We start from the raw sequence: 11,309 nt of genomic DNA, 5'->3' as shown, positions 1-11,309 counted from the left end.
GGCTGCCTTTTCAATCCTGAATTGTTTCTTTTGAAACATTTTTATAATTTTTATAATTTTTTTCTATATGTATACTCCCTTTTTTATGGTCCTGTTTAAGATATTTATTTCCTTGAATTTATTTTAGAAGCATTATTTTTTTTCCTTTCTCATTTGAATCTATAATCTATATGAATTGATTTCTTTATGGAAGGTATGAGGTAACAATCATACATACTTTTTATCCTCACCTGAGCTTTTTCATGGCTGAATGTGAGTTGAAGTTACAGAAATGATACTGCTGGTACAAATGGAGTGATTGAAGAGCTATGGGATCTGCCAAAGATGTTCTCAAGCTTAGGGGAGAAAGATCCAACACAGGACATTTAAAAGTCATGTTTGAGAAAAATAAAGCCATTTTGCTTGAACTATCACAGGGTGCAATTTGCTAACTATAGCAAATATTTTTTAAAGGAAAAAAATAAGAGGATCTATGACTTCAGATTAATGAGAAGCCTGTGGGATATTGAGGTAGATCTGTTCTTGAAATTAAGCGAAGATGCTTCCCAGTGGAAGCGGCTAGGAAGGGCGAGGTTCTGGTGGAGACTGGAGGCCCTTAATTCTTAATGCTGTAGCCAGCAAGAGTCTATGATTTTCTGCAACCAATTTAAGTAAGTTGGTGATGGACTGCCCTGTCATTTTCTTTGTGATTGGAGCCTGTGTTTGGCTATAAGATAGCATTGAGCATGGAGCCCCTAATTACTAAGCTCAAGTACAAAATCATCTATAGAGGAGAAGCCCCTGCTATTGCTATGGTGATCAACACTTCTATGCACAACAGGATCTTTGCAATTTGAAAGAACCACTTTGTACACTTTGTAAGAATAAGTCTACAACCTATGTCATTGGTGGGGTGACTTCATACATACCACTTGCAAACATAAAATAAGTTTCTGTCCATTTGAACACAATTCTCTGGACACTGACCTCCTCTTTAGGTATTCATCTGTAATCTGTTCCTCTTACAATAGCCGTCTGCTGACTGTTCACTCTCTGGGTTCCCCTCATTTACATAAGGCCATAAATTTATCTTACTAAAGAGTGTCTCTCTCTCTCTCTCCCTCTTTCTCTCTCTGTCCCCTTCCCACCCCCAAACTTCTTTTCCTTTCTTTACTTTCAGTCAACTCTTGACTTGACTAGTCCCTAGACGCTTGTTTTGTACATGCAGCATGTAGTTTTTAAATTTTTATTCATAAAATACTTGTATAGTAATCAGTGTCATTGCTATGTTCCACATGTTTTACAACATTTTAACTTTACTCTATGAAATGGGTGCTATTATTATTGTCATTTTACAGATGAGAAAACTGAGCCATAGACGATTAAGTAACTTTTCTATGGTTATGCAAAGCCCTATCTCTATATTATTGTTAACAATAATAACCAATGATAAGTCAATCGAGAAGATATGAGGGACTTTACCAGCAGTTTATATATACCGTTTCACTTAGCTCTCCTGAAACCTGGGAAAGATTGATTCAGAAAATGTAAGCAAATCATCCAAAATTACATTTTTTTAAAAAGATTTTATTTATTTATTTGACAGAGAGAGACACAGCGAGAGAGAGAACACAAGCAGGGGGAGTGGGAGAGGGAGAAGCAGGCTTCCCGCAGAGCGGGGAGCCCGATGCGGGGCTCGATCCCAGGACCCTGGGATCATGACCTGAGCCGAAGGCAGACGCTTAATGACTGAGCCACCCAGGCACCCCCAAAATTACATTTATAGGTATTTGGTTAGGATTTGAATCCATTTTGACCAAATCCCAAACTCAAACTATTCACTATGTTGATCCTCCCTCCCACCCCCTTCCCACAGACGACATTGACAAGTGCATAAAGAGAGCTAAGAGAAGCTATAAGTTGACTCGGACACCCCCTCCTTGTCTGCATCTAAGGACAGAGCATATTATTCCCATTCTGCAGGTGAAGAACTAAGAGAGTGTGGTTGAGTAACCTGCCCAAGATCACATGGTCAGGCTGGGATTCAAAGCCAGGCTTTCTGCCTTCTAAGATCATTATACTACTGCCTTCTGGTGTCATGATTTAGGTTTCCCCAGAAGCAAGCACTTAGCAAGCATTCTGGTGAAACCATAGGTGGTCCCCAAGTGAAGCTAAAATGGCGGCAAGGTAACCACGTGAGCAAGTGAGACAGGAAGGAAGCCAACAAAGTGCACGAGGGTATCGGACAACCGGTGTTTAGCCCCCTGGGGAAACGCTGGGGAGCAGTGTAGACCAATCACCTCCATTATTACTTGAGCGTTGCTGCTGAGAGCTCTTAACCCCCAGCACCTCCGACTTGCTCCAGCAGCCGCAGATGGCCTCGGGCAAGGGGATGCAGATGCTGGCTCTTGGCAGTTGGCAGAAATGCTCTAGAACGATCAAGTCTGAGTGGATATGGGCGAAACCCGGAATTGTGACATAGTCACTGACAGTTTTCCAGAATTCCACTGAACCTAGGAGAAATAACAATATCTGATCAAGGCACTAGATTCTCTCAGACTCCACTTAAAATGATTTAAGCATCATCCAAATACTTCATTTACAGTTCTTATGACAGAGCTTCTGTAGGGCAAAGTACATATTACTGAAAAAAATCATTTGAGTAGCAAGTGCTCCACAACAAATCTTGAAGTGTTTGCCCACCTGTTCTTGCATGTTTGGGTAAACTTTTCTTCCACACGATCCATAAATGCACTGTACACATCTCGCCGCCTTCTGTGTCTCTTAGGGGAGATGGCACAAAGGAAGTCAGCAAAAGCAAACATGTACTGACTTTAATTGCGGTTTATCTTTTTAAAATTGTTATTTAATAATCTTTGCTTTAAAAACTTGCTCTGTATGCCAAATGCACATCTTGCTGTTTTGGGACATACAGGGATACAAAGCAGTCTTACTTGTCCAGGGTAGAATTTGAGCCATGGTAAAAGTGTGTTTTCTCAACATCTTTTTATGAGTGGATGACAAAGTCTTCTTGTCAGGACTTCTTACTGAGTGCAGTTCACTCAATGGGCTGCTCCAAATGGGGTGGGAGTAAATTTGGGGGAAAATTCCTTACAATATTGAGGTCTCAATCCATCATACCAACTATCTTTGTAATAAGAAAAGAAAATTCTAAATTCTGGATAATTCACTGTTCGCCTTTTAAGAAAAAACAGAGATCTCTCTGCTTTATTTTTAAAGATAATGTCTTTCACTATATATGCTAGCAACAAATTAAAAACTCCTGCCTTAGAGCAATCATTAATAATGGTGTTGGAGACATTTCCCAACAGCTGTAGGGAAAGAGTCAAGCTCACCGTGAATGAAGCAGATTTAATGGGCCACGGAGCTTTTGGTAAAATTAGCTTTGAATCCCAGGTGCATTCATGAGGCTTGTAGGTGATAAATCTTTCTGTACTATTCTTCTGTTTATCATCTTTCAGCGAGTGGCACCCATGTACTACAGATATGGAGACAAATGAGAAACTTAGCAATTACACAGGTCTTTGTTCATATCTCTCAGAATTTAGTTGGAGATCAGGGTCCAGGAGAGATAAATTGATGGACAATTTATAATGCAAATCCAAATAAAATTTTGCTTGTCCTGCCCACCATTTCTACTGGAATTTAATGTCATCCTTCAAACTCCAATTCACATTCCAGCTTTTGTTTCCCAGGAAATCTTTTTTAAACTTCTCAGTAGTGCTTTGTGACTTGAATGGCATATTTTGCATTCTACTTAAATTTTACTTACACATTTCTTGAGATCAGAGTCTGGGTTTATAAAGTATCCCTGGCATTTTTTTCCATAGTGACTTATACATAGTACACATAAGTTGACTTGTCCCATTTTAATTACACACATAGACAAGACTTTTATCAATATAATCCATGCTAAAATGTGTACATTATTTACAAATAAATTATCTCAATTTCATAACTATAAAACTACTTGATATTCATATTTAAAAGAAGAAAATAAAATTTAACCTTTATTCTACTACCCAGGGACAATCACTATTAACATCTTATTGTTTTGTTTATAATTGAGAAACAATTATAATATGTAAATATAGAATGCATGTATTGTCACCCTTATCCAAATGAGGAATGCTGGGTAATACAAAGTTAACTCTGGACAAGCACTATTCAAATGGCACCACAATGATAATAATTGTGTGTGCGTGTGTGTGTGTGTGTATGTTCATGTACCAGATAACATGTGCTATATATACATTATTAACTAAGTGATCTATGTAAGTATAACAGATGTAATGCTCACAATAATTCTATGATATAGATTCAATGATTATCATTCTCATTTATAGATAGGTAGACCAGAAGATGGACAGTTTAGGTAACTTGGGGCAGCTTGCTTCCTGGTCTATACTCTTAAGCACTTACTCTATTGGTTTTCTATACAGAACACTTTGAGTTAAAAACTCAACCTTCAATAATATATTAAAAGTTGTAGATAATGAAGTAAATGGATTGTTTCATTAATTAAGTGGGCATTTAAAAAATTTACCAAATTATTAAAGGTGATAAGTAAAGGGGCGCCTGGGTGGCTCAGTCCGTTAAGCATCTGCCTTTGGCTCAGGTCATGATCCTGGGGTCCTGGGATTGAGCCCTGCATCGGGCTCCCTGCTCAGCGGGGAACCTGCTTCTCCCTCTCCCTCTGCTGCTCCCCCTGCTTGTGTGTTCTTTCTCTCTCTCTCTGTCAAATAAATAAATAAAAGCTTTAAAAAAAAGGTGATAAGTAAAAAAAAAAAAAAAATCATTTTAGTTGTATGTTTTTACAAGTATTACTATTTTTTAAAGATTTTATTTTTATTTATTTATTTATTTATTTATTTATTTATTTAGAGCATAAGCGGGAGGAGGGGCAAAGGGAGGGGGGAGAGAGAGAGAATCTCAAGCAGACTCTGTGCTGAGTGGGGGGCCCAGTGCAGGGCTCGATCCCACCACCCAGAGATCATAACCTGAGCTGAAATCAAGAGTCCGAGGCCCAACCGACTGAGCCACCCCAGTGCCCCTAAGTATTACTATTAAGATAATGCAGAAAGTTTATTTTTTGCTGTATTCATAAGTTTATGATATTGACTCACCTGTACTTAAGTGTCTGGACTTAAATTTTAATCCAAAAGGGTCCTTTTCACAAGTTGTCACAAAGTTTGGTAAATTACATTGGTACTAGATATGTTATGAAAAGATTGTATTATTACTAATAAATATTGTTTATTACTGACATTGTATTTGCAGTGTGATTTTTACAAGTATTAATTATTTCACTGGCAAAATGAAATTTTGATGATTTTGTTATAGCGTTTAAAACTTGCATATGAGGGGCGCCTGGGTGGCTCAGTCGGTTAAGCAACTGCCTTCGGCTTAGGTCATGATCCTGGAGTCCCGGGATCCAGTCCCACATCGGGCTCCCTGCTCGGCGGGGAGCCTGCTTCTCCCTCTGACCCTCCTCCCCTCATGCTCTCTCTCTCTCTCTCTCATTCTCTCTCTCTCAAATAAATTCTAAAAATCTAAAAAAATAACTTGCATATGAAAATTTGAATGAATAATCTAATTCAAGATACTGTAATAATTCATTTTATAGTGGAACAGAGTACTTCAAATATCTTAATGTGAATAAATCAGAAATAATATTTTTAGCAGCATGAAATTAAAGGAATCTATTCAAAATTTGCATTTATTTTCAAATGCAAATAGAGTTACATGTTATATTTCTGGAGCTGGGTTTATTTCAGGGACATAAAAATATTTAACAAAGCTAAAATAATTTACTGAGATTGACATAGAGTAATTATTGACTGCTTTCAGTACACTATAACACAAAATAAGTTTTTTTAGATGGTTTAAATGAACTAATTAATATGATCTGAAATAGAATTTGTACGCTTCCAGAAACTAATTTTAAAAACATCACAAATGTCTCTGCTTGAACGTTGAATCAATGGGGCATAAAAGGGAGAACTCAGGCAGAAGTCAGACAGGGTCCTCTTCTTTATGAGTGTTTCTAGAGCCTGCAGAAGCAAATAGGAAAATATTAAAAGTCCCAAAGGAAACTCTAATACAAGATTTTTCACTTTTTAATCAAATAAAATGTGAGGCCCTGTCGGTTTAAAAATATTATACTGACATCTGGTGGTTGCACAATTTATAGTACACAGTCTCCAATTCACTTTTTCATAAACAAATTAATTCAGCTAAAATTAAAATGTCCCCATTCCTTGAACTTTACTTACTCAAGTCTTGTACCTGTAACCGTAGCTAGTGAAATATTTGAATAAACCAATGACATTTGCTATTTAACTGACTTCCCCTCATCTCCAAAAGGTAATATACTTCATTTACTTCAAATAGAAGGGTTTAGATGCCTTAAAGGAGTAAAGAAGTTTATGAATCAAGGCTTCTTGAATTTTCCAGCTTTTATCCTAAGACCTCCTAAGAGTTAACATTCATTGAATACCTCGATATTCCAGACCATGGTGTATTTTGTATATAATTTTCTCCTTCATTACCTAAAAGAACCATATCAAATAGGATGTAGTGTGATCCATGTTATAAATAAGTCAGAGGATTAATAACTTGTCCAAAATTAGTAGCACTAAGAGGACAAGAATAGATAATCTGATCCCAAAGACCACGTTCCTAACTGCTTTCTTATATTTTCCAAGAATAAATTTATTCTTTTTTGTAGCTTTTTTTTTTTGTATTGCCAGCCCTATTGCTTCTCTTGTTACTGAGCAAGAGTCATATTTATGTGTTAAATTATAGACCTAAGTAGAGAATATATTCATTTTCTAGAGGAATTCTATTTTGACCTCATTTGTATTTCCTTAAATATATATTCCCCACCACCGTTTCAAATTATAAATCTAATTTTTGCTCACATATTATTTAAATTATTAATCATTAGAAAACTCATTAAAGTAACATGATGCCCCTTTTGTCAATTCTTATTCATCCATTCATTCCATGAATTGATTTTTTTACTTTCTGGATTGTAAACTGGCAGTTGAGGTTTGTTTCCCAAACACATCTAAGTCCCAACCGTTCTAAAAACTAAAAAAGTCCATCCCCAGAGTCAGTCTTTCCACCTGGCAGATAAAACCACATCAGAAACATTAACCAAGGTCTTACCTCTCTCCTCTGTCATTTAGTGCTGAATCTGAATTGTATTGTTCCATGGGAAATGAAGATGCAGATTCATACATATTATATGCGCATACCTTTTTTGCTCATGTAATAGTAGTCATAATTAAGAAATGAATAAAAAATAATATATATTTCACCTTATCTGTTTTAAGTTATTTTGAATCAAACGCTCTTTTGTACCTGTCGAAAGTCATGTGGTTTGGGATTGAGGTATACACCATTTGGATATTTTCCACTCTTCACAAACATTAACTTCGCTTTATGTGAATCCAGATGTGGGAATGTAGTTATAAACTCCGGGGATTTGGTCTTCTTGGGATGATTCCTTATGCTGGGCAGGTGAAGCCTTGTTTCCTGAAAATTACCTTTTTTCCTTGTTCTTCCTTAATACTCCTTGATGGTTTTTCTGGAAATCTCAAAGATGTGTACAGTTTATAACTGAAATCGGGAGGCTTTATTTCCCATGTGTTGACTCCCATTTCAGATTGTGGTGGTTGCAGGGCTTCTTTTCTCCACTTGGAGTTGAGATCCTCTCTGGGATACCGCAACCTTTTTGCGACATCCCTGCTTCTGTTGCCTTTCTGGGAGTCAAGGTACGTTGGGTGGAGAGTGTTTTCAGGTGTAGCAATCTGCAACAGACACACCTCGTGGTGAGGTTTGCCACGATAGCAACGCTATACTGAACATTTTTTCTCCGGGCCAATGTAATCTCTGAAAGATTTATGAAACAGGAAAAAAAAGCTCAGAAATGACGGGTGCATGTGTGCAGAGGGGGAGGGAAAGCATCATGGCTGCTACATGCATCTATTCAGCACCCTTGTCCCAGCAGTCAGGGGGCTAGGGGCTAGGAAGCCAAAGATAATTGACTTGAAATCAATGTCCTTAAGTAATGAGGGGCTACTTGGGAGAAAGACATAAAAACAAAAAATAAAACCTACACAATGTGATAGATATTACAATAGTGCTGTGAGAAACAGGGAGAGTGATGGGCTAACTCTACCAGGAAAACAGAAGAGACGTCACAAGAAAAGTCACTTGGGCCAATCTTGAAGTATAAGTAAGAATATTCTAGGTTGTAAAGGAGGTAAACAACATTTCAGCAAAGCACAGAAGGTATGAAGAATTTGTTATAAGCTATTTCTAGGATACGTATGGCTGCCTAAACCACCACAAGGGCATTGTAGCTATTGCCATTGGAATCTGTGGATAAGAATCGTGAATTTGCGTTTTGCTGACCAGTGGCAAGGAAATTGTTGGCACGTTTCTAGGATTTAATGTGTTTGTCAAGATGTTACTGGAAAATGCCGATGAATTTGAAATCCTCTTGGAAAGTGGGATAATTACGAATTAAACTATGTTTGGCTAAGTGGAAATAATATAGCAATGCTGGTTCTTGGAAATAAGAAAATGAGGTGCTATGAATTTCCTTGTCTTGTGCTAGAACTTAGTTTTGTTTGACAATAACATTAAATAGAGGATCTTTAAGATCTTTAGAATTCTAAATGCTATGGCGTGGTAAGCTAGAGTTGTAAATGAAGAGAAACTACTTTGGAGATACATGGAAAATGTCAACTTTTAAAAATTAATAATAAATATTTTGTACAATAAAATGATAAATTGCTTTTCAAATCCTAATATAAATGTTTTTATTTTTAAAAATGACTGGCACATTGAGAGAAAAGCAAGAAGCACAGTGTGGTCAGCATATAGTCTATGTATGTGAGGAGGCAGTGGAAATAGTATGATACATAAAGCCAGAAAAATCATTTGGGGTTATATTAGCAAGGGTCTTTCATGTCACACCAAGAAATTTTAATGCATCAGTGATAATGCAAAATTACTTAACCAAGATAAGAAATATAAAAAGAAGAACAGTTTATGGAAAAAGACCATAATGATCAATAGATTTAAACAAAATACACATGCATTATGTAACTGTAATTATAGACCGGTGGCTAAGTCAGTTTATCTGCAATAATGCTATATAACAAACTCTCTCAAACTCAATGATTAAAAATAAAAAATCTTTTATTTTTGCAGAGGATATGGGAAGAGAGAATTGGGATTGACTGCTGCCAGGTACAAGATATTTTGGGGGGGAGATGGACATGTTCTGGAATTAGATAGCTGTGATGGTTTCACAAGATTGTGAATATACTAAAAACCACTAAGGTGTACACTTCAGCATGGTAAGTAGTGAAATTATGTGAATTTTGTCTCAGTTAGAAAAAAACCAAATTAATCATTAAATATGTTGGATAAATTTTAATATATACAAAAGACAAACTTTCTCTGAAAAATAAAAAGAACAAGACCAAAGGTATTACCTAATTGAGTCTACTTAAATTTTGCAAAAACAAAACAAAACAAAAAAACCAAAAACCAAAAGCAAAAAAAGTCAAAGGGAATGGGAAATATGCACAGCAAAGGACATAATCAACACAGTGAAAGGCAACCTACAGAAAGGGAGAAAACATTTGCAAACCATTTATCTGATAAGGATTAATATCCAAAATATATAAAGAACTCCTACGCTTCAATAGCAACAAAAACAAATAATCTGATTGAAAACTGAGCTAAATACTTGAATATACTTTCCAAAGAAGATATACAAATGGCAAACAGGTATATAAAAAGATGCTCGATATCACTATCATCAGGGAAATGCAGTGGGATAGCATCTCACACATGTTAGGATGTCTATAATAACAATTTTAAAAAGACATTAAGTGGGGCTCCTGGGTGGTTCAGTCGTTAAGCGTCTGCCTTCGGCTCAGGTCATGATCCCAGGGTCCTGGGATCGAGCCCCACATCGGGCTCCCTGCTCTGCGGGAAGCCTGCTTCTCCCTCTCCCACTCCCCCTGCTTGTGCTCCTGCTCTCGCTGTGTCTCTCTCTGTCAAATAAATAAATAAAATCTTTTAAAAAAAAGACATTAAGTTTTGGTGTTGATGTGGAGACATTGGAACACTTTTACACTATTGGTGAGAATGCAAAATGGTGTGGCCACTATGGAAAACAGTGTGAAAGCTCCTCAAAAAATTAAAAATAGATGTGTTGTGTTGACACTGAGGCATGCCTCTGTCTCTGTCTATTATGTCTCCGGGCTTCCTGACTAACAAAAATTGAAACAAAGCCATATGTTATTTTATTTTTTTAATTTTTAATTTGTTTTACTAAGTCATATTTTAAATGGTAATAAATTCTCTCCAATTTTTTTGATACTTTATTTTGTCCTTATATTATGAATTTAATATTACATGCTATTCATTTGAATAATGTGTGTAACATTAGGCTTTTATAGTATATGAATCATGTATTGGCATGTATCATTGTAGTCCATAGGCACCACAGAAGAAAGAAATCACCTGGAGGTCTAGTTGAATGACTGAAGTCTGGAATGGTAACATCACATCATCATACTTTAAATGGAAAAAAACTACAACACAGAGAAATACAAAGTTATGAGTTGTGTGGTTGAGGAATTAAGAAAAAATAAACCAGCAATATTCTCATTCAATCAAAGGTTTAGTGGTAAATGTTGATATTATAGAAGTTATATTTTGGCCTAAAAGTTTCATTGAAAATAAAAGAATAGGTTATTTTTCATTCAATAAGCGCAGTTACTTTCCACCTATGAAATTATTCTCATATCTGAAGATCCCGTAAAAGTGTTCCCAGATCCCCCTGCAGGATTCATCCTTTCTTCTGAATCGAGCAATGGTGCTTGAAGCTACATTTTGCCTCGCAGCTTGTATTAAAGTAAATTATTTACAAAATCTACCTCCAAATTAGATTATAAAATTGTTGAGACAAGAATTTCTAGCTTTACAAATCCCCCGTAGGGTTCAGCATATTTTAAGTTGAACCATGTGAAATGCTGTTTTTCAACCATTTTTCAATCTTAAAAAAATGCAAATTTTATATGGTTCAATAAGAAGAGTAATAGGAATTCTGTGTTTCCCAAAATCTGAAAATTACAGATTCTGTTTTTGAAAACTGTATCTAAAACCCCAAATATTTAATCATAATTTTTTTTCTAAATAATGGAAAGCTTCTTCATACTAGTGGCAATATAAAAAATAAACTTATTTAAATTTATTCCTCAAATATTTTTAACTGG

The 11,309-nt window shown here is 36.0% G+C and overlaps 1 protein-coding gene across 1 annotated transcript; it reads right to left on the bottom strand.

Moving 5' to 3' along the window:
* Positions 1-2,314: 2,314 nt before the first annotated feature.
* On the bottom strand, positions 2,315-7,772 carry C12H7orf78 (chromosome 12 C7orf78 homolog). Its single transcript, XM_036105233.2, is given in 6 exon segments — positions 2,315-2,423; positions 2,683-2,762; positions 3,336-3,478; positions 5,127-5,211; positions 7,369-7,565; positions 7,568-7,772. Coding segments are annotated over 6 exon segments (714 nt in total). The 5' UTR covers positions 7,668-7,772.
* Between the last annotated feature and the right edge of the window lie 3,537 nt (positions 7,773-11,309).

The sequence above is a fragment of the Halichoerus grypus genome, chromosome 12, assembly GCF_964656455.1.
Source record: "Halichoerus grypus chromosome 12, mHalGry1.hap1.1, whole genome shotgun sequence".
NCBI lineage: Eukaryota > Metazoa > Chordata > Mammalia > Carnivora > Phocidae > Halichoerus > Halichoerus grypus.
Note: the sequence above shows the minus strand (reverse complement) of the source record. Positions and strands in the feature narration are given on the sequence as shown.